The sequence below is a fragment of the Colius striatus genome, chromosome 10 (genome assembly GCF_028858725.1).
Source record: "Colius striatus isolate bColStr4 chromosome 10, bColStr4.1.hap1, whole genome shotgun sequence".
Classification (NCBI taxonomy): Eukaryota; Metazoa; Chordata; class Aves; order Coliiformes; family Coliidae; genus Colius; species Colius striatus.
The window spans coordinates 34221021-34247604 of NC_084768.1; the positions used below are offsets into that span (position 1 = coordinate 34221021).

A 26584-nucleotide genomic window follows, 5' to 3' on the forward strand; every position below is an offset into this window, starting at 1 on the left:
GTTTGGGTCTTTTAACGCTAGGGCATCTATCGTGTGAACGGAGCCAAATCAAGAGTTGAAAAGCTTTGTCAAGCTTTTGAAAATGGAAAGGATTTGGTCGAGCTTTCAGAACTCTATGCACATGATATCAGCAATGTTCTCAAGTTGTATCTCCGCCAGGTATGTACTTGATGGGTCAGATGGAAAACTAAAATAGTGTAGTATAATTTCTTCAGTACAAAAGGGGGGGAAAAAAACCCTCATTTTCAGCAGCTCTGAAGCAGAAGATTTTGTAGCTGATCTGTTGGTGTGGTTTGTAGTTAAATTTGTTTATTTTAAAGACATAATTATGTTGAGCTTTATCTAATCTTCCTACTTTCTGCTTTTATCTAAGCTGGGGACAATGCAAATAGCCTGGGCAGATTTGAGAACTTTGTCTTCCTTTTTGTATTTTTTAATCAATAACATTCATGTTAATTACAATTAAATCACAATTAAAAGCAAATCTTACATGACCTAAAATCTATCTTAAAAAACCAAACAGAATACGGACCAAACTTGATACCACATGTAACATGCTATTTAAGACTGAAAAAAACAAGCAGCTGCTCAATGATGATGATATTGGTACAGTGTCACAGATCCTCCATGGCCATCACTTCCTTGAACTCTGTGGCTGTATTGATCAATGCTCAGTCTCAAAGAAGCTGCAGGAAAGGGCTGGCTAAAGAGCTGTGGAGAAAGGTGCAGGGAGGAGTGGTTTTGTTACCTGGGATTGCAATGGACAAGTTGTGGTTTGAGCAAGGATTAAATGATGTCATCATCTAAGAACAGGCTAGAGAAGAAAGTTGAAGAAAAACAGGAAGGAAATGAGTTAAAATTCAGGCTTGAGAGTGTTTCTGAAATGTTCTTATTCCTTCAGCTTCCAGAACCCTTGATTTTGTTTCGGCTTTACAATGAGTTCATTGGAATTGCAAAAGAAAGCCAGGCTGTTCACGAGGAATCAGATGCTAATCAAGTGAGTCCCAGATTCAAGAAAAGACAGTCAGTCTGTATGGAGCGGAATAGGATCATCATTAAAATTAAGGATCTTCTGAAACAACTGCCTGTACCAAACTACAACACTCTGCAGTACCTTATTGGGCACCTTCACAGGTGAGAAAAGACTTCGCATGCAAACTGGTGTTGAAAACTAAACTGCAACAAAGTGTGTCTTGGGAAATCCTGTGCTCTTTTGATCACTGTAGAGGTAGAGGTCCCATGTGCCTTAGAATACACTGTTCTGTTGCTCTTTCTTTTTCCAATGTAATGAATTCTCAGGTGACAAATGAAATGGAAAGAAAGGAGAGGGAGGGAGAGCTGAGCTCTATTATTCCCAATTAAGGTGGGGATTTGGTGGCTATTAGCAGAAAATGGAAACTCCTGTTGTGTGTGTTAATAACCATTCCCCAGTTATGCTGCACTTCATTGTCCTCCACGTGTTGAGTTGTGAGAGTGTACCAAACCAATGACTACAAATGAAATGGGTAATACTGGACTACAACTATATTATGTTATTCCTCAGAATGAGACAGACATTCTTTCCCCAAGACATGTAATGCCAAATAGCCACAAATAATGTTAACCAAATGGGATGTTGAAAAATCTGCTGCCAAATGCAGTCTGCACTTCTAAATTCAATCAGCCCGCCAAACGCACCGTATTTTTGTTGCTGACTTTTAGCCTCTTTAGACATATTTTAATATCTAAAATATATCTGAAGTGGTAAAACCCTCTAACTCCTGGGGATTTGAGGTTTTTTTTCCTCTTTATGCAGGGTTACAGAACAGTCTGATGAAAACAAAATGTCAGCCAGCAACCTTGGCATAATATTTGGCCCAACTCTGATCAGACCACGTCAAACAGATGCTACAGTTTCTTTGTCGTCGCTTGTGGATTACCCTTACCAAGCCCGCGTAGTAGAGCTGCTCATAACACACTATGAAAAGATATTTGATGTGTGTTTGAAACCACTTCTGAGCACATCTCAGTCTGAAGAAACTGCCATTACGGTCAAAGTTGCTTTCTCAGCAGAAGAGAGGGAGCCGCAGCAGCAGAGGAGGTCGTTTCTTGCTGTAAAGGAAGTGAGTGACTTTCCTTGTGCTGTCTGTCACAATGTTACCTGAGCCATCTTAGCCTCAGGATTCCAGAGCACTTTTCTGTTAAATCATTGTGGGTGTTTTTCTGAAGGGAGTGACTTTCCTCTTGAGTTGTCACTTATGCTCTGATTTTTGTTAACAGGGTATTCTGACAGCTCCAAGGGAAAGCAGAGCTTTGGAAACAGCTGCATTGGTTTTGGAGTCCAGCGACAGCAAGAATACAAAAGAACAAGTAGATACGTCTGTAACGGGTTAGTGTGCTTTTATTCAGTCTTGGGGTGGGTGAAAGAGTAGTCATGGATGCATTAGATCATAGTGTATGCAGCTCTTCAGTGTAGACAGGAGCAAGTGATAAAGACTGTTTCTCGGGGCCTGATACACTGTTTGTCTTCGAAGAGGAACAGAAAATTAAATCTTTATAAAGGCTTTCAAGAAACCTGTGTTTATGGAATCAGAGCTTGAAGTATTTGGTAAGAGAATAAAACAGTGTTTTGGTTTCTCCATCTTTTTTTTTTTTAAAAAAGATAATTATGCTGTGACTGAGTTTCTGAAATGCACTGTGATGCTGCACAGCGGTATCCACAAGTTAATGTTATTTTGACCATTGTCTTCCTTCAGAATGTGTATCATTGCCACTCACTGAGACTAAACAAGAAGGCTCTGGGAAGAGTAATTCCTTGACAGAATCATCAGCTACCAGAACTTTGGATATTAGTGTATCTGCTCCAGTAAAGCCAGGTTTGCTAACCTAACTATAGATCTTCTATAAGATACTTTTTTCTGTTTATCTGTCTGTGGTTTGATTTAATGCAGATGTGATATAATCGGCTTCATTTAGGAGTAACTATGCATGATCCCTTCTAATGATACGAATTTTTAGCTGGTGTTACCAGGTCAATCATGTCCTGTGCATTAACAATGCAACAGATCTGAAACATATTAAAAACAGAGAATATTCAGGGATGGGAAAGTGGTAATCAAAGAAGTGCAGTATGTCTTGGTCAGTTTTCTCCTTAGCGTCTTCCTTGGTTACATCTGTGCAGTATGTGTTTTACTGGCATTGAAATGCTAACGTTTGGTTAGAGTATGATGCTCCTAGTATGTACACAAGGTGTACCTAAAAACCATTATCCCATTTAATAATCCTTGACAGTTGGTATTTTAAGTTCCTATACTATTGGCAAAAGTCTTGTTGATGTCTCTTTGTATCTGGTACAATGATCCAGTCACATCTATTTGCATATTTCTAGGTGGTGTTGTGAGTCCAGCTTCAGAGAGAGAGAAGGATCCATTTGTTTCTCTAGGTGAAGACAGCTGCAAAATTAACATATTTCCTGCAAAGCCAAACCGTCAGATTGCCCAAGTCCCGCTGCGAGTGCCGAGGACAAAGCCAGCCCCTCGCCCTCTGAGCCTACCTGTGGACAGAATCCTTCCTTCCTGTGTGCTGAATGAAAGGAACTCACGAAATGCAGGAGCAGCATGTCCAGAGAAACTTGGCAGAAGCCCTACCATTGAAGAAGTTTCTGAGGTGAAGGCACTCCCTGCTGCTGGTATCTGCTGCAGACTCCCTTCTTACGACACCCAGGTGCTGCGAAAAACTTGGGACAAGCAATATAAGCAGTATGATATCACAGCAAGGACAGCCATGATCATGACTAATGTGCCCCAGGAGAACCGGGCACTTGAGAGTGGAACTACAGGTGCCTTAGCTTCGTCATGCAGCATTGGTAACAGCTCATCTAATGTCATTCCTTATAGTAAGCCATATCCTGTATCTGTTGGGTCAGGAAGGCCAATAACAGAAGGGAATGGTCCTGATGCCAATCCTCTTGCTGCCTTCAGAGCACCCAGAACATTGCAGCCACCCCCAGGGACATTTTATAAACCACCGTCTAACAAATCAAAACCAAATGAAGAGGGTTCTTTCGCAAAAGCTTGTACACCAACCAGTGCTAGCTCTGTGCTTCACCAGGATAATACTGTGAAACCGGCCAGGAGCTCTGCACTTCCATCGGGTGATCCTGAACAAAAAAACATCTCAGAGGATCTTCACACCACAGAACTGAAGCCTACTTACCAGAGACTGAGACCAAAGAGGATTCAAGAACTGGAACACAGGGAAGCTCACTTTGTATAGGGTGCAAATCCCTGCTGGACAGTTGATATTGCCAGTGGAGGCTTCCTTTTTCCCCTTTATCCTTTGCCTTCTCTTGAGAATCCCACTACTGTGCCATATTAGAGTTATTTTTATATATGCAGCATTTTAAAAATGGGTGGGAGGGGTGGGGAATTGTGCCGGAAATAAGTCAAATGTTTTGTAATTCAGTAGTTTTTCATAGAGATTTCGTGCATTCCCAGGGTAGATACAGCTGAAGGGTTCACTGAATAAGGCTCTGAGCCTCATTTCATTGTATGTAATGGAGTGCTTATAGAAAAACAGCGATTGCCTGTAGCAGTGAGAGGAGATGTTTTGCATGATAGGCATTATAATAAAAATGGAAGGTTTACTGTTGACTGCCTAAGCATAAACCAAAGCTTGTGCTTTGCACTGTAAAAGCATTTGTTCAGTTTCCTAATCTGTGCAATTAAAGCTTTGCTGCTGCACAGACTTATGTACTGGCCAGCGTGGCCCATAGGGATGTATCATACGTTGTGTATATTTTAAGCAGACGTGATGTTCTGTTGCCAGTTTTCTATGTTGTCACTTTATTTAATTTTTTTTTTGTACAGGAAGGATGCACTTACTGAACTTTACTGTTTAGAAGCTGCAGTCAACCCACATCTTGATTTCTTGTATAGCTTAGCAAGTGGGGCAGATGTGCACAGCCTGTTCTGTTTGGATGCCCTTCTGGAGAGACTGTCAGTTGCAGTGGTGCTGTCTTTCCCAGGTGAATGGAAAGACAGCAATTTACTTGCTGTAGATCAGTTTCACCGCTTCACCTGGTGTAATTGAAATGAAGAGCACTGTTTCCAAGTTTCAGTGAAAGAGCTGGTAACAACCAAAAATCTGCATTAGTAGGTGCATCCAATGGTTTTCACTTTGCATTAAATGGTTTTTATATGTACACTTGTGTTATATTTGCTTTAAAATATATTAACTTGTTAACATTTCAGTGACTCTATGGCATCTGGATTTCTTCTAACTTATTAAAATACAGACTTTTGGACACTACAGCAGTTCAGTGCTGCCTCTTTTTCAGGGATGGGGCATGGAGGCAGCATCGTGCTTTTCTTAATGAGATTACAATTAGCTTGACCCCTTTCTCACATATTGTAAAGCACACTTATTCTACCACGGTAATTTCCACTGATGCAAAAACCAAGGAGATTCTCAGAGGATGGGAAAACCAACAATCCCTTTTCTTGTTTTATAAATATACTGGACTTTCCTGCTCCATTCCTTTCGCCCTTCTTCCCAAAGTATCACAAATAAAGTTCTGCACTGCATTCAGTGGACATAAATCTGATTTTAGTTTCCAGAACAAAAGATACTAAATTTGCAATACTGAACTTTTTGATTCCTTGTCACATTTACTCAGAAGTATGGCTTGCACCTTGGTAAAGGCCGTGCTGGCCACGCTGGGAGTTGTTTCTTGGGGGAGCTGCATTGTACTACAGAGAAGACGCCAGACTGGTACTGCAAGTTACATAATAAAATAAGAAGAGGGACAAAGGCTTATTGATGTGGATAGGAGTATTTTTTCCCCTTGAGAAGGGGAGGGAGCAACCCATACAATAGGTTAATGAGCACAAATAGCATTATTGAAAGATATTACAGACAATGTAGCAGAACCCTGTGGCACAGCTGTCCTGATCAGTACAGACTAGTGCCACAAAATTACCCACTTCGTGAACTACCATTAAATCTATCATCTTCCTATCTTCTGAAGTGTTTTTTGGCATATGTTTAGTACTGAATATGCCAAAAACTGTTCCTCTGGCTGGCCAGAGCATCTCCAGTAGTGCCCAGTGCGTGCTGCTGAAATGGGGAAGGGGGGCAGTCTGTACTCGTCTGTGAGAAACAGATCATAGACTCATAAATTAACAGTTCTTAACCAGGTCACACTACTGGTTGACCCCATATTGCTTTTAATGCATCACCTGCCTAACGTTTATCTAGAGTGAGAAGTTTCTGCTGTTCTAAATGTGCTTTGGGTGTGTGTTCAATGTTTGCTGAAGCCAGGCAGTGACCGGCAGGCTCGGCCAGGAGTGGGAGTGTGTTGCCCTCCTCCGTGCCTCCATCTGACTGTGAATCGGTGTGTCTCAAACACACCTCATTTTACTGATCATCACTTTGAAAAGGTGAATTATGTATGTGGCAGCTTTGTCATGCCTTTGACTCCCTTTGTGCCATACAAGTAAAGGAGAAAGTGGTCTTCTGAAGCTGAAAGCTTTGATGCTCAGGTAAAAGTTGTGATTTACCAGATGCTACCCAGTGTGGGGGCACCAGAGGAAGTGCTGGGGGGCAAGGGATGAAAGGTTCTTCAGAGCCTTTCTGTCGGACCAGGGGATAGGTCAGGCCCAGGCTGTGGCTTGAAGGCCGGTGTGATGTATGGGTTTTTTTCAATGTTTGTTCCTTGATGTCAAAGCAATGTGCACAGGCCTTCCTCTCTGCGTGAGAAGCACCTCTGCGGGCCCTGGCAGAGAGGAACATGCTCTGTGCCCAACTGGTCCTTAGGTCCAGCAGGAAAGACCTGCTTTCTTTTTGACTGGAAATGGTAGTAATGATCCTGATCATTTCTTTGGGTTCTGATGCAGATTTCCTGAGATCTTGTGTTTGAAATTCGTTCACCCCCACTGAATGGCAGTAATCCCACCCACCTGCCCAAGGTGACAGAGCTCAGGGTCATGCAAAGTGGCAGCACCCTGCAGCTTGCCCTGTAGGGAGAAAATATTTCTCTGTCAGATTTCCTTGGTAATTGCATTTTCTGAAGTCGTAATGAATTCTCTCATCCCTCTTAAAGCTTTGGCAGAGCATCGACTTCCATAAATCACTGACCTAATTAGTCATGACAGCTGTTTGTTTAGCAGGGCCCCTAATGCTACCAGAACTGCTCCTCCGAGACATCTTTTCAAATACAAGGTTTGTTCAGATCTGAAGAAATACTTTCAGAAATATCAGCCTGCTAGTACAGACTTTTTTGTAATTGTGCTGGTCATATTGGATATTTGGGATTTTTATTCAGGAGTCCTTAAACTTGCAGATTGAGCTGTTCTGTATCAAGCAGGGGATTAAAACAATCTCCTTATGACTGAGCAGAGTTATTCTGCAAGTGCTAACTGCATTTCAGATACGTGTTTCTTTGCAGCCGAGTCAAACATTCCTTCAGAAACCTTTCCCATAGCACAGCATTGTTCACATACAAGGTAAGCTTGGGTGGTAAGCTTTCATTTTTTCATTGCTTCTATTTAGGAAGTTTTTTATTTGCTTGCAGATGCATGAATTCTTTAGCTTCTGTAGTGTAGTACAGGCCTAAGGAGTTGATCTGAAAGCTTACGGCAATGCTCTGTGAAAGCAGTCAGTGTGTGCTAACATCGGTAACTTATTTCAGAGCCCATTTGTGCTTTTTAAGTGACTCGTCTACATACCACTGTGTGGTTCATAGTACAGAGTGATCTCAGACCACACAACCTTGATTCTTTTTGGATGAGACTAAACCGGGACATGTGCTTTAGCAGCATACCTGTTGTGCTGTAGCTGCTAATCACTGTTCAGTCCATTAGACTGGACAGGAGCTCATCTGAAGTAATCTCCAGACATATAGATGGAAGGTGCTGGGTCCTCAGCACTGAGTTTCATTATAAATGTGCTCTTATTGGGCTGTCTCACCTGCCAATGTACACATAGACATAATATGTTGGAAAGATGAGACAAATAATTTCAACTTTCCACTGGGCGGGAATAACTGGTGTTTATAAGCAATAAACGTGTCAATGTAGAAATAACTTTCATAGGGGGATGCTTTAGAGGTAAGCTTTTCGGAATGAAACGTACTATCTGCATACCCATTTACCTTTGGAGAGAGAGAGAGTAGTTCTCTTTCTAATTCAGAGATGCATGAGATCCTAGAAAAGTGTTTTCACTTACAACCATCCTAAATCTTCCAAAGCGTGAAATGTTTGAGAAAGGCAAATGCTGGGAAAGTCCTTGCTCCTCAGTCCATATATTGCTGGGTGACAGAGAAGTGTCCATGTAAAGTAAACAACTAGAGAAGACATAGAAAACTGTGCCTTCTGAGTTTGCACTTGGTGTGCTTTGTACTTGTTCAACCCCGGATTGAGGAGATTGGCTCACAGCTGGGTTTGCACATGGATAGCCTCTGTTTAAGATGCCATGTTTTTCTGTTTGATATGTGATGGAGCCTGATTCTGATTTTTTTTTATTATTCTTAGAAATAAACCTTTCAAATAGAAGTTTCAGTGAGCCTTTCTTATTCTCTGATTTCTTGTCAGCTCTCCTCTTGAGCCATTATATCACCAACCTTGTGAATAATACAGCTTCCCCCAGTTTCTGTGCACTCATTTCTTTGAAGCTTGTGATTTGTCATCTTTTCAACCTGTGCAACTCATTTTCTCACTTTCTGTCTCTTAATTTGTTTTTTCTAATAGCAACCACATCCAAGAAGTACCATCTTACCTGAGCTTGCCAGAACCTTCAGTTCCTGTCCCTCAGATCACTCCTTATCTATTTCATAGGGAGGCCTCTGAAATACATTAGGAAGAACTTAAAAACCTTCAGCTGGGGTTTTCCCCAGCAGTTTAAGACAGCTGGGTGCAACCTGTGTATGTGCAGTTTTCTCTACACACACATAGATGTATCATTTTAATCTGTAGAAGGTACATTTTCACACTCCTACAGTTTGCCTGGATAAAATGGTATTGGCATGAATTGTGTTACTTTTCTACATGCTCTTCTACATGTGTAAGAAAGAAGATCTTGCCAGTTAAGAAACTGTTTGGATACTGGAAAGCATTATTCCTGGAAATTAGAAGTGTTGGCCCATGAGCACACCCAGTACACATGAGTTTGAATATTTTCTGAGCTATCTTTTCAGGTCATTTTTAAATGCTGTTAATTTTAGATAAATGTTTTCTCCTGTTGCTGGAGAGTTTACGAGGGATGTTTTTATATTTTGCTGGAGAAACAGCATTTAACAGATTTGGCTTTGTAGTGTTTATGAAGTATATCACCAGGAACTTCTACGTTATCAGATATCTATTGTAGGCATAATGCAAGATCAACAAAATCTCTATTTCTACTCATTGCTCTCGCTGCATTGATACATAAAGCACATTGCTCCTTTTTTGCTGCTGCTTGCAGCAAACTACAGACTGTTAGGATATCCCTGAATGATAGTGACTACTGTGAGTTGAGCCACCAGAGAAACTGTGCAGTGTGCAGTGTTTTCCTCTCTCGTGTCAATTGACAGGTTGCCCCCCCCCGCCCCCGTAAGCTTCCTCTGTTTACTTTCAGCAATCCCACACTTTACAAAGTGAAATAGGTGACAGGTATAGCTAACGTAATTGAACATAGAAAACATACCCTACCGTCATCCAATTGTGATGTGCAAAATCTAATTAGGAGAGCTTAGTTTAATCTGTAAGAGCTGTTTCTGTGTACATGTGGGCAGCAAAAAAAAAAAAAAAAGGATCTTTTCTTAAAATAACTTGACTTAGAATCTCAAGGTTAAAGTGTTTATTTGCTGAATAAAACTATTAAATTGCTTCTCATTCACAGTTGTACTGCTAAAACACAGTCTACAGCTGAGCATCACCAGCACTAGATTCTCTGCTTTGAACTGCCATTAATCAGAGTGGATTTCCCTCTGTGGCTTTATAAGGCCCTTTGTTTCTCTGTCAAGATTGCAGCAGGGTGAGTCTCAGCTGTGATACTAACATATGTCCAACAGAAATTATATCAGATATATATATAAAACAGATATATATATCATATAGATATATAACAGAAATTATAAGCCACTTGTAAAAGAGGAGGTTGCCATGTCATCCCGTGTGAAAGAAGCCAGGATAAAGTTGGTGGTTTAGCTGGCAAATCTGTGCAGAGGCTGAAGGGTCCTGAGCTGAAGCTGGGAAGGAACCAGTGCTCTGAGAGCAATGCTCATCTCTCAGAGCTGCAGTGTAGTCTGTTATTCAAGTCAGAAAAATGAAGTTTCATGGAAGATTCTCAAAGGTCTTCCCAAAACACTTTGGAGGAGAAAGAAACAGGCCACCTTTTTAAATAGTGGAGGCTGGATTGGCACTTCTGCCTGGAAGAACAGTCACAGTGAAGCAACGCACCAGCTACTAGGAAGAAAGTTAACTCTATCCCAGCTGAAACTAGGACACATATCTATTACTTTTTAGTGCTGATAAATGTCACAGGAAACAGCCTTCAAACAAAGGAAAAACATGGTTTTTCATGTATGATAGCATTTCAAGTGCCAAATTAAATGGAGCAGACAGTTAAAGGAACTGAACCATATGATAACATAGTCTTAAACTAAGAACAGAAAGGTGTTATTTTACTCTGAAGTTTGTTTCAGCTATCAGTTGAGAAATGGCAACTCATACTCCTCCACAGGTTAACCAGAAGTGTTGATGCAGAAGGATGAGCTTCTTTAGGCAAGTCAGACTTCTACTCTGGAAGAACTGGATCCTCCGGAAAAGACAAAAGGTAAAGTATTAGTCTTGGATTTCAGCTTTGGACCATGCACTCCGATGAATGTCTGCTGGATGAAGTGACTGGCACATTTATCAGGATATAAAAATCACACATTCCTCTCAGAATCAAATATGACTCTCGTATGGGCCTGCTGGCACAGCTGGCAAAGCTACTCTTTACAGACCAAACAGAATACTTGTATTGGAATTTTGTACCAGAAGAAGAGTTGTGGGTTACTAATATTTTAGTATAAATTGGTATAATATTTGGCATTTGGTATAAAAAGATTTGATATTAGAAAACATTCAGATCAGGGAGGTTTGATTCCTAATTTTAGGTTTGCTCTTCAAACCCAGCTGATCTTAGATGCGAATCTAGTTAGAGTCCTAAACTTCACAAAGGTGTTATCTTTTTTCATATATCTGAATGGCATAAGTATTTTAAATCTTTTCAAAGTCTTAGGTCTTATGATACTTTGTCTTAGAGCAAATTTACCTATTCCTTTCCATCTTATTTATTTTTTCTTTTCTTCTCTTTCTTTTTTATTTTTCCACTCCTCTTTAAGTCAAATTTTACTAGAGTCAAGTAAAATCTCAAAGTAGGATCTTGGTCATCTGGTGTACTGCATCTACTTCTGCCCAGCACAGGAAATCCCTTTGCCTGATTTCCAGGCAAAGGGAAGTCCTTTTGAGGTCCTTTTGTTTAAAAATAAATAAATGTAAAAGTACCTTAGGGCATCTGTAAGGCTGTAACACTCATGCAAACAATTTTGTAACAGGGATCAACAGGGTCAAACTGAACCATGGAATGAGTTGAAATGCTGACCCAAGTTTAGTCATTAGGAATTATTCACATGCTGAAATTTCCAGGATCAAATGACTACCTGATTTTCTTCACAGACAATTTGAAAGTCCTTTCTTTCATAGTTTCCCAGCAGGCTTTCTCCCACACTCTACATTACCATCAAAAGCTGATGAATATAATGTTGCCAGCTCATGATTTAATAGAATATGAAAGTCACCCATCCATACCAGAGCTAAATTGCATCAGATATAAGGACCTCTTTTTGAAGCTGGACTTCAGTTACTGCTTGCCAAGGAGCTGCAGTAGTTTGGTTCTCAAATTCAGGGAAAAAAAAAAAACCAAAACTCAAACAAAAACAAAACACAAACAAAACCAAAACCAGAAAATCCATGTTTTTCTGATTTTCAAATGTGTATACTGTGAGAAATGGAAGCCACTTTTAATTTTTAGCAAATGGATCTTTATCTAATTCTTCAGTATTTTCAGTGAATGAAATACTGTTTTATTTTGTTAAATCTGCTCATATATAGGACCCAAAGTGTCCATGTGTGTTTCAAGAATTCTCATTTTCCTTTTGATTTTGTTTGTTTTTTACTGTGGAATTTTAAAACCTGATAACTTGGTATTTCCTGGTGCACCCAGAGATCTCCTTCTGGGTTGATTTTCTGACTCTAGCTTGTAAGCACAGAGATTTAATACACAACAGAGAAATATTTTCTCCCCTCTGAAGAGTAAAACAAATTACAACAGAGCCAGTAAAAATATTTTCCTTTTCTCAGTATGTACACCTGCCCAATTACTTGTCCACACACAGAAACAAGGCAGCCAAAACAAAAATCTGTATCAAAAGTATCTATAAAATGAGTTGAGGGAAAATAAGCTTTTTTTGGTCAACCATCATTTGGTACCATAATTGGAGACATGTCCAGTCTTCTACTCAAGACATTTAATCTAATCTGATTCACAAGAGGAAAGAGTTTGTTATATAGTTAACAGTTGATTCCCCAACCAATTTCAGCTTTCCACATTTATATGGTCTTGTCACTGTACTCTGTCTGGATATTACATTTCTCTCTGCATGTTACTGGGATTTCTGGCTGTTTATCTTGTGGGTCTTCAGGCTTATGGGCTGCTTCTCTTATCCTTCTACTGAGTTCTGAGGCACCTGTGTGTCCTCAGGAAAAGGATCACAGGAAAGAAACAGAGTTAGCAGCACTTGATCTATCCTTATCGTACAACACATTGTGTGTACCAGCTTGAAAGAAAGCTTCCCTTGTGCTTTAGCCTTCAACCTCCTCCGAAGCAGTTAGCTCAGACAGAAAGGAATTACTGAGTTCAAGTCAGAAGATTTTGTATTTTCTGAGAATGTAGTAAGAGTCAACATCTGAGCAATAACCCAGATTAACTCTGCAGCAAAGACAACCACCAAGAAGTATCCCCAGATTTTAGCTATCTGAGTTTATGGATGTGTAGTGATTGTCCTGAAAGTCTTATCAAATGGATGGCAATGGGTTTTAATCACACCTTGTGGATCTTTGCTGAGAAGGGTCTTTAACATTGTATTCTGAGCTGTGCACAACAATTGTCAAAAAGAGCTGTACCATCTCAGTCTTTCTTCTCTAATAATTGTATTCTCTGTCCTTTGCTGCTCGTACAATTTAGTCTGGTTTTCAAAACATCAGGCATGCATAACTTCCTAGGTGAGGAGGGGTGGTTTGTTGTTGTTCTGTTTTAAAAAAGAAAGCCTTAAGGGGAGAAAAATGTGAAATAGGAAATGGTTGCCTGGTGCAAAGCTTTCTCCCCATTTGCAGTAAGCATAAACTGTGCTGAAATAAAGCTATTAGACAAAGTTACTGCAGGAAAAACAGGACAGCTCAAAAAAATTTATTCTTAATTATGCTGTAGAGTCTCTTTCACTCTGCATGGCTCAGTCTGAAAAATATCCCATTCAAATATGACTTATCTTCTCTCTGACTCTGCTCCTATATGCATTATTGTTACATTTAATACCTGGTCAGGAAGGCAGAAGCAAAAGAAAGTGGGCAGGGAGGGCTTTCCTGTGCATGTGTCGCAAGCTCAGTTACGGAGAGAGTTTGCGCTCTCTCTTCTAGGGAGGAGAAAAAAAATGCCACGTGGCTAGAGAACAGAATCCCATAGCTAGTTCTCAGAGCCCAAAGCCCATGTTACAGGATCAAAGGATTGTAGTTTCAAACCTCTGCCAAAACACACAGAGGCAGTAAACCAAATTGAAACAGAGGAGCAGAGGAAACAGACCGAAAACCAGGCAGGATGTTGCTCTGTGGTAATGCAGTGCCCTTGATTCTCTGTCATGGCTGGGAACTGGTGACTGTTCTAAGTGTACTCTGCAGTAAAGTGGCCTTTGATGGAGTGTTCTATGTTATTGAATAAGATGTTTGACCTTAATGCATACATTTCTACCTGTATTAGAAAATTAATAATGTTGAAATGAATCATGAGAAAAAGAAGCAAAAGTAAAGATCAAAGAAATGTGAGCTTATGCTAAAGTCTTTTACTTTTGAATAAGCACAGTCCCTTGATAGCCTCCTGATGATCCCAGCGTTACAAAAGTGTGGATAAAGAAACCTTCACACTTTTTCTCTCTCGCATCTAATATTTTTTTCCCCTTTTATTCACTTTGTATAAAAACTGTTTAGACTTAAATGTGGTCTGTCTTGCAGTCTCGCACTACCTGATATCTCTTTTTAATTTAGTCAGGATGCCCAAGTGTTTCTTTAGAAAAGCTGGATAGGCCTCTGAGGTAAAGGAGATGCCTCATGGAACTGATGAAATCCTGGCTATTTCTGGGTGTTCTTTCCAAAATCTGAAATAGTCAAGGGGTAACCATGGGCACATGCAGCAGCTATACAAAGGGGCCTCAGGCTTCTTATCACGTAGTGACTCTGCACATGGTTCATCTGTAAAACAAATCTTGAATTTATTCTTTCTGTTTTTTCCAGCTTCGTTTTGTAGTGGAGCTTCTGTGGCCTCTGTCACTGTTTCTTGCCCTCGTGTGGCTGAGGAAAGCTAATCCACTGTATCGACAACATGAATGTAAGGACATCTCAGATGTTTTAATGCTCTGTCTTGTACTAGATAATGGCTAAAAGTTCTCAGACAGAGGTACTGGGAACCGTTTGGCAAGCATTATTTTCCAGTGGCAAAAGACAATACGTTTTTTCCAGTGGTTTAGTTATTTATAGCTATATATTGAAAGAATTACTGAAAAAAAACCCAAAACCCTGTTTTTCCTGTGAGATCCTCTGTGGCTGGACTTAGGTGAATTCTCAAGATTCTATCAAATTGTATATTTCTGTAATTCTCTTACTGAGAAAGTACTGCCTCGCTACTTATTAAAAAAAAAGTTACCTCAGGATATCTTTCAGCTGAAAAATAGTCATACTGCTTACATCAGGGACTTTTTTTTTCTTAGTAGAAGAGAAATTTCCTTGATTTCTATCACATTCCTTCTATAGTGGGCCAACCCATCATGCTATTTAGACTCAGACAGGCTGCTTTAGAGAAGATGCCCAATCATTTCAATGTTGTGCTTTTGTACTCTAGGTCACTTCCCAAACAAGGCAATGCCATCTGCAGGAACGCTGCCATGGCTACATGGCATCTTCTGTAACATGAACAACCCCTGTTTCCGCCACCCCACCCACGGAGAGGGTCCAGGGGTTGTGTCCAACTACAACAATTCCATGTAAGCAGAGCCATACATTTGACACTGGGTTACAGTACTACAGGCCTGCTAGGCAACTGTTCATAGCCTGCTCTTGTCATCTGTTGAGCATTCATGGGTATGAATGATGCAAGGAGAAAGGATGGGGTATCCTCAGCCTGCTTGGAAAGGTCCCTCTGAGCACTGAGATATTTTAAAACTGTTGTTCTGTGGTGTGAACAAAAGGGAAAGGTAAGCATTTAAGAATATTTGGGCTGCAAATAATGGAAAAGAAAACTTTTCAGTTCTAGAACATCCGTTTCATTCCAACAATGGTTGGTAAAGTTGAAACAGAGCTCACGATGGTAGGTTTGTGCCTTTTCAAGAAAGAGTTCTGTTGTACGAGTCTCCAGGGAACCTGTATTCACATAATAAAATCCATCCTTCATATTGCTTACTTCTTAGTGAACATCTCAGGACAAGTCTTTTTTATATAAGAGTAAGAAACCCCCAAGCTTTGCTTTCTCATCACATGAGCTGTCCCTTCTGAATCAGAGCTCTGATGAAACAAAGCAAAATCTACCCTGCCACTTATCATCCAGCACCTGTTTTGCCTATATACTTGTGAGGCTTTAATCAGCATAGTAACCTTCAGATTCTAAGCTTATTAACAAAATAGAAGGATGGGAGATTTCCGGTCTGTTTGTGAAAAAGAGTTGTGGGAGTGCTCAGCTGCATTGTTATAGCTGAGGCATGAAAGGCAGCACAGCAGATAGAGACCTGATAGAAACCTGTTAGAATAGCTGCCAAAAATGCTCTCAATCTCCCCTTGTGAAAAGTTCACTTAGGAGCCTCCAGTGAATAAAATTCACAAGCTAAGAATGTCAAGGCCATTGAAGCTCCAGTTATATGAAAGTTGGTAGCTTGGAATTAACTTATCATTTGACCTTTTGTTTCTAGTGAACAGGATTTAAAATATTCAATTGGCTTCTTTTCGGAGGTACATTCAATTACACGGTGAAGAAACAGCAAAAACAGAAGCTAGAGATTTTGTTTTCTAAACATTCTAGCTTTTCTAGGCTGCTTATTGCAGAGCAAACTGTCCCTTTGTGAGTCAGAGTAAAACAGTGCGTTACAGAGGAAGCAAATACATAGTGTTTTCTTAAAGAATTTAGTCCTTCCTGTTTGCTGTTTCCTTTAAGCTAAAATAAGCCACGAGGAATGAGATATACCATTTCATGTATGGAAAAACATAACACTGTTCAAAAAGTGTAATGGCCTCCTCTGCTGCTAATAAGAATTTTTTGCACTTGTTTATAAACCCAGGACCTGATAGCATCCTTGCTTGAACTGCATGTTCTAACCCAGAAGCAGTAGGTGAAGAACTGCCTGTATCACTTTGTCACTACTGTTTTCCTGCCTTTCCTACAGTAAACATTTTGAAGGGACCTAAGTGCCACCCTCATGTTGGAGAGGACCGAGCTAGGAGAGGGAGGAGGATTCTGTATCTGAGTGGTTTCTTGTCACTTACCCAGCTGAGTAGGGCTGTATGTGCCTGGAGTGCCCCATCCAACTGCTGGAGCTGAGCCTGGGCCAGAACCAGAGCAGATTTGCACTACAGCTGTCTGGGAAAGGTCGTGTCTTGCCAGCAACATCAACATGGCTAATGAAGAAAGTGTGTGAGAGGCCAACCTTCTGCAACACCAGTAGCCCTCTTAAACCTTCTGTGGACTTCCAAATCTAACCGAATCCCATGCCACCTGAAACTACTCTGTCACCACAAAACTGAGCTTTGAGTTTCAAGACTGAGGTCAAAATAATTTACTTTTTCCTCATCCCTAACATATAGAAAGCCATCTTTGAGTTTTATTATATGAAGGGTTTTCAAGAGTCACCAGTCTTAATTTATTTGTTCTTGGTTTGCTGTTTCTCCTTTCAGCCTTGCAAGGATATACAAAGATGCTCAAGAGCTCTTACTGGAAGTCCCTGAAATCCGTGACCTTGGCAGAATCTGGGAAGAACTGATCGTTATGACTCAGTTTATGGAAACAATGAGAACTAATCCTGAAAGAATTGCAGGTAACTGTTTGGTCTATATCGTTTAGACTGTTGAATTTTTCCTCCTGAGACAGCTTACTAGTTACTCTGCAGACTGACAACATTATAAACTATTTCACACGTAGCTCTTCCTCGAATACTGTTAGAGAATTAAAACTTGTCCAGTGTTGTAACAAACACCTTTCATTTGAGAGAAATGAGAGAAGCAACCAACTGTGCTCTACAACTATCTTTCCTAAATAACAGTAGATAAAGCTCAACACATAAAAAGATGGATGTCTCACCACCCAAAGTAAAACACATGGATGAAGAGATTTCGCTAGTTATTATTACAGTAGAGGCAGAAGTGGTAAGAAAGCATTACTGGAAGATGCAGAGGAACAGAAAGCTAGGAACATGCCCAAATATATACTAGAAGCATAACCCAGAGAAAAGGTCGGTGATAACTTTATTTTGTGTCAGCTGAAATAGGTTTGGAACAATAAAGAAGGAAATGCTTTATTCTTGTTGGATGATGTGTTTAGAGAGAAGGCATTGCTCACTTTTTAGAAACAGGATTGTAAATTAGATGACTCCTTGAATTTTTACTTAGAACAACCTGCCAAACTCAAAACACAATCCTGGGTAAAAGTAGGAAATAGATTGATAAGAATTTTTTAATTTAATATTTGGACTTTAATTACAGAATTTCGAAATATACTCCTAAATTAGATTTAGGCACAAAAATGGACTAGCTTCGAGAACTGATCTGTCCCATTTTCATTCCCATTTGCTTTCGCATACTTCCATTGCTAAAGTTCTAGTCTGAAACTTCTTTGAGAGATCAGATATGCACAGTAAGAACACTGATCACTTTCTGATGATCATTCCGTAACAAAGGACTAAAATTATCTTGACCTTCAGAAGTAGTTTTGGATCCCATTAGTCACTAGTAAATTATATGAACAAAGTACATACTTTTTACAGGTTTAAGACAGGATATGAATTGTTTCTCTACTTCCTTTGTTTGATATCTCGCTGATGTCTGTGTTCTTTTCTTCATCCAGGAAGAGGAATCCGAATTCTAGACATTTTGAAAGACGGCGAGACCCTCACTTCCTTCTTGCTGGAAGATGTTGGCCTCCCAGATGTTGTTGTTTTCCAGCTTATTAATGCTCAAGTGCGCCCTGAACAGGTGGGTGGGGTACAACAGCAACCCATCTGTCGTCTGTGTGGAATGCAACCTCTTGAGCTGTACATGCAAAGTAGCCTCAGTGAGGGCCTTGCGCACAGAATAACTACTGCCTTATAGGTTGTTCGTACAACTTTCCCCTTTGTTTTTTGTGAACCTGAAGGAAGATGCATTTGTTTTGTCTTTTAAAAACATTTTTAATATACATTAAATATAGGTATTTGTTTTGATGCTGCTGTTGCTCCCAAATGAAGATCATAAAACAATGATGCTGCTGTGGAATGCATCCATCCCCATGATTAAAGGCTTGGCTCAACTGCATAAGGTAGCTGTGCATCCTTTAGAGACAGTAGTCCCGATGAATAGCAGCAAAGAACTATTCGAGGTTCTTAATTTAATATTTAAATTCTCTGCCCCTATTGCCAGCAGAATAATATAGTGGCTTTATGGCATTGTCTCACATGAATAGGTGGGAGTGGAGAAGCAGACCCACTTTCTTAGATTCTGATTGAATAACTAATCTGCTCAGAAAACACACAGTGAAAACTGCAGGTCAAATCTCTCCAGAAGCAGCTAAGCAGGGGGCTGTCTTTGATCAAGTCCAGGCTACCTCTGCCTATGCATGTACTGGTGGCTGGGAGCTCTACAAGGAATACTGTATTAATGAATGAATGCTGTTGAATCAGAACTCTGGAACAATTCCTACACTGCATTAGCAAGTGAATAATTGAGGCTGAAAGACAATTCCTCTTTTTCACTGCCACAAAACTGCCACAAATGCTGGAACTGTGTGTGGCTAGTAAGAGGCAGGGCATTAGTGAACTTGTATGCAATTCCTTTTGTGCACCGTGGATTCCAGCTGGTGTGAGTAGTAGCCAGATTACTTATCTGCTGTGTTCTTGGTTAGTACCAGGGGAAGCCCTCCTCCACTTTGTCATGAAGCAATATCACAGGACCATACTAGAGCCAGTGTCAATTGAGACATCCTACTTATTTTCACACCTCTGTATCAGCTGAGATGGTGAAAATTTGCCACCTTGCTGCTTGTTACAAGAAGAATATATACAGATATCCTGCTGGGCTTCTCTTTCCCTTTTCATCCCTGACCTCTTCTTCATCAGAGATCTGCTGCACCTGGGGAACTGTGTGCTGCTGTATTAGTCTCTGTTAGCTCCCCAGTGACTTTCATTCATCTACTGTTAATAACCTCTGCCTGACAGCATGTGCAGGACTGAAGTTTTTACCAGTCATGGAAGCTGTGATTCAAACCTACCAGAGCATGTTGTCTTTCTGCTTTATTTTTGTGCTGGTGTAGAAAGAGATGTAGTTCTCCTTATGCTGGAAATCAAATAAATCTCAACATCAGTTAGAGAGGGAGCTGGAGGAGACCTAGTGTTAAATGCCACTTTTGCTGTCCTTCATAAAGTTTTCTTGTCAGGAGTAATCCCAGAGATAAAAGATCATCTCACAAGAGCTGATGTACAGCTGTGAGGAAAGAAGGCGCTGTGAATATTTCTTCCAAGAGCAGAAAAACTAATCTCATAATTTTCAAAAGACCACAAGATAACTATTTTCAATAGAAATGGAACAGTTGATAGCCTATGGGAAATAAATCAATTCCTATAGATCACCTTGGTAAGCAAGTTACTCAGGCTGGACTTACAGTTGGTTAAGGTAGAGGCTGCAGAGCCATGACTAGAACTTAGATCTATGGTCATCTTAAGCCTCAACCATGATAGTTCATCTCTAGATATTCCTGATGCTCTACCCTCTGTTTGCTTGCCTACTGCTGTACACCCTGTCCCCCTGCCTCATGGCACAGAGCTAATTGACCTCAAAGCAACTTGTTTACAACAGCTTGAGTGTTGCCAACAGCTGGCTGCAGATCTAGATCTGAGCTGCCTGGGAGTGCAGGAAATGACACACAGAGCTGAAAGCTAAACCTGATTAAACAGCCAACTAGCTGAAAAAATAACTTGAACTTCTCTTGGCAGCCTTGGTCAAACAGTGAGAGATTGATTAAAAAAAAAGAGATTGAAGTTTTCCTCTGAGGGCCTGATTTTTGAGTCATTCTAAGATAAGGATAAGAGACTGATGTTAAAACACAATAAGAAGTTCAGGAAAGATTGGCAACAGCCCACTCCACCGGAAAAATTGGAAGGGCGGAGGTTTGATGTTTTTCTAATCCCATCTGTTCATGAACATTCTTGAAATGCAGTTACAGTTTGTAAATAACCTCTCTCCTTTTTTTCTTATTCTTTTTTTTCTGTGTTTAATCCTTGTGGCGATTTGGTCCAGCCAGCAAAGAGGCGCCATGACAGTCTCTTGTTCAGTGCCCCCCAACCACCCCCACCCTTGTTAGGATGGCAGAGGCCCCAGTGAGATGAGAGGAAAAAGATAACCAAGGACACTCTGGATTAAGACAAGGACAGGGAGGGCTCGCTGTCAATTACCGTTCCAGGTTCTAGTACGGACCCCAGTATTAGAGAGGAAAGTAAGGAAAGTTTATTCTACTACCTACAAGAAACAGAACAGAGTAAAAAGTAAAAATGGGGCAAGATGATGAGAAAAATACAACCAGCACTTTAAGATCTCCCTACCCCATCCCTGCTTTCTTCCCAGGCCCAGCTCACTGCTCCCAATATCTCTCCCTCCTCCCAACTCAGTGGCTCGGGGGAGCAGGGAATGGGGGATGTGCTCAGTCTCTCACAGATGGGCTCTGCTGCTTCTCTCTGCTCAGATGAGGACGACTCCTGGCATTCTTGCCCTGCTCCAACACGGAGTCCCTCCCCAGGGACACAGTCTTAACGAACTTCTCTGGTGTGGGTTCTTCCAGCAGCTATGACTTCTGCCAACATAGAGTCCCTCGCACAGGACACGGCCTCATCTGGGCATAGTCACCGCCCCTTGCGCAGGGTCTTTTACGAAGTGCAAACAACTCTCAGCTTCACCAGTCCTCTCCATAGGATGCAGGGGGAGTCTCTGCTCCAGCTCACCTCCTTCTCTCTTCCCTCACTGACTTTGGGGTCTGCGTGGTTGCTTCTCTCTCTCATCCAACTCCTTGCCAGCCACAATCAGCAGGAAAAGAAGAACAGAACAAGAACAAACAGAAAGAATCCTCCTCTTACAGCTTCTTCTTAAAAAGTGGTTGTGGAGGTGCCTAATTGGCTCAGCCCCAGAAGTGGGTCCAATTCAGAGCTAGGGAGAGTTTTGAGCAACTTCTTATAGGAGCCGAGCTGTCTTTACAGCCCCTTCCGCCTTACTAGAAACAGCACCACACAAAACTATGACCCTTCTCAATGATGCTAATGTCACAGTTTCCTCGTTTCACAAGTCAAAACATGTTTCCCAGGCTGCTTCCCTGTGCAGCTCAGTTTCATCGTAGTTCTCACTGGATAATGAGGACCGTGCCAGATCAAGCGTATCAGGTTTTGTTTAACATCTTTGTCAATGATCTGGATGAGGGAATTGAGTGCACCCTAAGTAAATTTGCAGATGACACCAAGCTGGGCAGATGTGTAGACCAGCTTGACGAGAGGAAGGCTCTTCAGAGGGACTGTGACAGGCGGTCACCCAAGGTTCAACAAGGCCAAGTGCTTGGTTCTGCACTTGGGGCACAACACCCTATGCAACACCATAAGCTGGGACAGAGTGGCTGGAAAGCTATCTTGCAGTTAAAGGACCTGGGGTTGTTAATCGACAGACAGTTGAACACGAGCCAGGATTGTGCCCAAGTGGCCAAGAATAATGGCTGTGGAGAAGCATTGGAGTGGAGCAGTCATAACTAAAATAAAATACTGAGGGAAATAAAGCTTGAGCATCAGTGGAACTGGCCTTTTTCTCTTAAAGTAACATACAGCAGAACTATAACTAGCCTTAATAAAAAGAGGTAGAGTGATGTGCTGCAATCAATTGGTCCTGAGGAAATTTCAGGCAAGCTATAGCTATCTCTCCTTAACCACAACAATGAGTGGCATGGCATCAGGTATGCTTAGACGAGAGAGAGAAGGAGAAGACTCACAAGAACTTTTGCAGCAAATGGAAAAGTCACCAATGAGAAGAGGAAAAATATGACTAAAGGCAAGGTGATATAGCATAACATCAACTGAAGGTGGTTCAAGGGCTGATGCTTCAGCTGACCACATCTATCTGCCATTCGTGAAGACATTAGCAGGGGCTGATATCAAGGTATCTACGTTTGATAAATCTTTAATTGTTTCTGAGCAGTAGGAAGATTCCATAGCATTATGTGTAATGTTATTTTTGGTTGCAGTTTGCCTACGGTGTCCCTACCTTGACTCTGAAGGACATTGCTTGCAATCAGATGCTCCTGGACCGCTTTATTATCTTCAGCAGCCGAAGAAGTCTGCCTTCTGTGCACAAGGCCATGTGTGCCTTGTCCCAGGAAAGTCTACAGAGAGTAGAAGATGCCTTGTATGCAAATGTTGATTTCTTTAAGTTATTTCAGCTGGTAAGTATTAACACAATCATCCTGCATTATGCTGGGGGTTTTTTTCTGATATTTCCATGTCCTCCAAATTTTTTCTTTGTAAGACCTCACCAGTGCTTCAAATACTGTTTGTTTATTTACCCCTGCAAATGTAAGTTTAAAGACGTGTGATCGTTAACTTACCATCAGCAAGACACTAGTCACTTCACGTTAGTCAGAACATCTACATAAGCTGCTATGTGAGTCTGCAAATGGATATTGGATTTGTGACTCTACAAGACAGGTTTACCAGACTCTCAATAACTATTCCAAATAAAGTATTTGAGCTACAGAGATGCCATTTTAAATATTCTTCTCTCACTGTAATAGCTGTTGTCATGTAGAAACTATATAAGACTCATCTGTGTTTCTGATATTTTCACAGCTTCCTACTCTATTGGACAGAAACTCACCAGGTACTGACTTGAGTGCCTGGGGGAGAGTGTTATCCAATGTGTCCAAAGCAGTGCAAAAGGTAAGTGGTCTAATATTAGATGCATCACTTTTCTGGATAGCACAAACTTCCCCTGTAACCAGGACAGAGGAGATAAAAGGATGTTCTGACTGCACACCCATACTTTACCAGCCTGGGCACAACTGAGACCTCACCAGGTACTTGCCTCTTTTGACAGTTTTGATTAACAAAGTCTTGTCTTACTGCAGCTAGCCACAAAGCCAAGTGTTCAGGAACTTTTGATGGTTCTGCAACCATTTGTACAAGACAGAATGCCAGAATCTTTAGGCGACTTGGTGAGCTCCCTGTCTGACCTTTTCTGTGGCTACCCAGAAGGAGGTGGATCCAGAGTGCTCTCCTTTAATTGGTATGAAGATAATAACTACAAAGCTTTCCTGGGAATTGATTCAACAAGAAAGAAATCCACTTATCTTTATGACAATATGACCAGTAAGTTTTTCCACCAAACCACTACAGAAACTGTGGATAGCTGAAACTTATAATACAATACCACTGTTGCTTTTCTAAAATAACATTTTTAAGCACTTGGTTCGGGAAATTAGAGATATGGGAATTTATTTTACTTTCATACTTCATATCTAGAAGCAGAGAAGCCCAGGGATTGAGAACTGACAGAAAATTTACTTTCACTATGAAGGCATACACATCATCATCATAGTTAAGATAATCCTTCTGTCTTGTGTTCTAAAACATGCTGCTGGTGTCAGAAGGAATTAGATGATTCTGAAGAAGATTCAGGAAACTATATTGCCACATTCTGGAATAACTTTTCTCCAAGATAATTTTTTTTTAAGTCTCTCAATTTGATTGATGGCCTGGAGCACAGGAGTTTAAAGGTCTCTCCTTTTAAGTAATACTCAATTTGATACACGGTGGTGATTCTGTTCTTGATAAAAGTACGTATATTTTGTGCAAGTGATGTTCTACAGTGTACTTCAATATGGCACAGAAAGTATTTCAATTTACCAGTTTTGATTGCTTTCCTCATTTATCTTCTTGCTCTTGTAATAGGAGAGAATGCAAAGAGGAACCAATTTTGTCTTTTATGTCATTCATTATTTTATCATTTTATTACATCTCCTTCTGTTTGCTATTTAGTTATTCTCTACATTGAGACCAACAGCAATTTTTTTCCTGTACTAACAAACGTATTATAGCTGGTAGTAAATTTCTATGTCCCTTCCGCTATGATAGATATGATTGCATGGTTAGAAAGTCCAGGTGAGCACTTTGCCTGTAGAGACTCCTACCTTTCATTGTTCACGTTGATATTTGGCTCTACTTATGTTTGAACTTTCAAAAGACCCGTAAAAGGCCCAGAGTACTCAATTTCTTCAACCAGGAAAGTGAACAGTTGAATGTTATCCAGGTAAACTAATTCATAGTGCAGGAGTGAAATAGAAATGGTCATATTGAAATGTTTTGTTCTAAATTACTGTAGGATCCAGTATTCTGAACTATTCTGGAATAGTGATCTGAGCTGGAATAGCCTGCTAGATCTCCACTACATTAGCTGATGCTATGTAAGCGTTACTCAGTAATAGGAGAAAAAAACAGCTTTGTATCAGTATCAGCTACAATACAAAGGACCTACGTCATTAGAAGAAAAGCAAGTAGAGCTCAAAATTGTTCCATGAGAGCTAAGCTGTCTAGCTTCTTTGCATTTGAAATACCTTATAAATAACAGCAGCTTTCATTTGTTTATGTTTATTTCTGTTTGCTTTAGCAATTTCCAATTTCCATATCTCAAAACTCCGATATCCACTGAAGTGTTTTCTGTGTATTCAGACATTCTTCTACGTTGCAGAATGTGCTTAACCCATTGAGATTCAAGATGCTTTAAACTGTCCATACTGACAGTAAAAAGCCCTCCAGGACATTATGTATGATATCATTTCAGCACATTTTCATAAAGACTGTCTGTCTTTCTGCCTTCAGCACCCTTTTGTAACGCAGTGATCCAGAACTTGGAATCAAACCCTTTAACCAAAATAGCCTGGAGTACTGTGAAGCCCCTGCTGATGGGAAAAATCCTCTTTGCTCCCGATTCACCTTCTGTACGGCAAATCTTAAAAAATGTAAGAAGTTCTGAAATACAAAAAGACATATTTCTAAAAAATTGCATGCTAAGCAGCACGTTTTGAAAACCAGTGACTCAGCTACCTTGTCCTAATCAGATTATCTTCTTAGAACTTCATTTGTTCTGATGGTCGTCAAAGGAGGGAAAGTTACTAGTTTAAAAATATAAGACAGATCTTCACTGATTAGTCTCATCTTAGGCCACACTGCATGTTTTTTTCAGATCAAGTAGCCTTTTGTTGGCATAAAAGTTCTTAATGGACAGAAATAGTCAAGGGGGAAAAAAACAGAAGAAATTGTTCTAACTCAGACCTGAGAATTTGAAGGAAAAGTTAACTGTGCATTTGTTGTTACATTACATATACATATACAACAAAACATATATATTACATATACAACAGAAATTTATTCAAAGTGATTTGACTCCAGTTGGATTGTACAAATTCTTTTCCTGAGGATTGTTAACAGTTCTTCTATTTTCACAAGTTTCTTAAGTATTGAAGGTAAAAACTGCAACTTTTCAAAGTTAAAGATTTCACTGTCACTGAATGTCTGAATCATAAATTCTGATTATCTCCTTAGCGTTCTAACAGTGTTTTCTGCTGTTTTATTCCTCAGGCAAACTCCACTTTTGAGGAACTTGAGCGCCTCAGACTGTTGGCCAAAGCTTGGGAAGAAGTAGGACCTCAGCTGTGGCACTTCTTTCAAAACAGCCTGCAAATGAATATGATCCGTGTATGTTATAACTTATCAGGGATCCTCAGTAAGAGCAGCCTTTCACCATCATTCTTTATTTTTGCTAAGGAAGAAGAGAATTGATTTGGAAGGTTTAGCTGGAAGTACAGCTTCTGTGGCAAGGAATCTGTGGCCTTTTAAGGCTATTGGACTAGTTCCTGGGCTTGATTTGAAGGGTAGTCTTGAATGCGTGGCAATGTCTGTGACAAAACGTCAGACCTGGACACTCTCTAGAATCTGGCTAATGACTTCATAATGAAGGCAGCAATCACTGCTTCCTTGTCTCTCAAAAATATCCTTCAAGATCAGGCA

At 40.4% G+C, this 26584-nt stretch overlaps 2 protein-coding genes across 8 annotated transcripts in view; both read left to right on the forward strand.

The window, feature by feature from the left end:
• ARHGAP29 (Rho GTPase activating protein 29) overlaps nt 1-4372 on the forward strand; it is a 51283-nt gene extending 46911 nt beyond the window's left edge. For all 7 annotated transcript variants that reach the window (XM_062003515.1, XM_062003518.1, XM_062003517.1 and 4 more), the window contains 6 exons: nt 22-159; nt 902-1134; nt 1796-2102; nt 2260-2368; nt 2736-2855; nt 3368-4372. In XM_062003515.1, coding sequence (XP_061859499.1) covers nt 22-159; nt 902-1134; nt 1796-2102; nt 2260-2368; nt 2736-2855; nt 3368-4254 — 1794 coding nt within the window. In that variant the 3' untranslated portion in view covers nt 4255-4372. The remainder of the gene's footprint in view (nt 1-21; nt 160-901; nt 1135-1795; nt 2103-2259; nt 2369-2735; nt 2856-3367) is intronic.
• Nucleotides 4373-10725: 6353 nt separating this feature from the next.
• Nucleotides 10726-26584, forward strand: part of ABCA4 (ATP binding cassette subfamily A member 4) — a 60168-nt gene continuing 44309 nt past the window's right edge. Inside the window, exons 1-10 of the mRNA XM_062003240.1 lie at nt 10726-10791; nt 14562-14655; nt 15166-15307; nt 17205-17344; nt 18370-18497; nt 22768-22965; nt 23369-23458; nt 23647-23887; nt 25397-25536; nt 26156-26272. Of these exons, the coding sequence (XP_061859224.1) occupies nt 10726-10791; nt 14562-14655; nt 15166-15307; nt 17205-17344; nt 18370-18497; nt 22768-22965; nt 23369-23458; nt 23647-23887; nt 25397-25536; nt 26156-26272 (1356 nt within the window). The remainder of the gene's footprint in view (nt 10792-14561; nt 14656-15165; nt 15308-17204; nt 17345-18369; nt 18498-22767; nt 22966-23368; nt 23459-23646; nt 23888-25396; nt 25537-26155; nt 26273-26584) is intronic.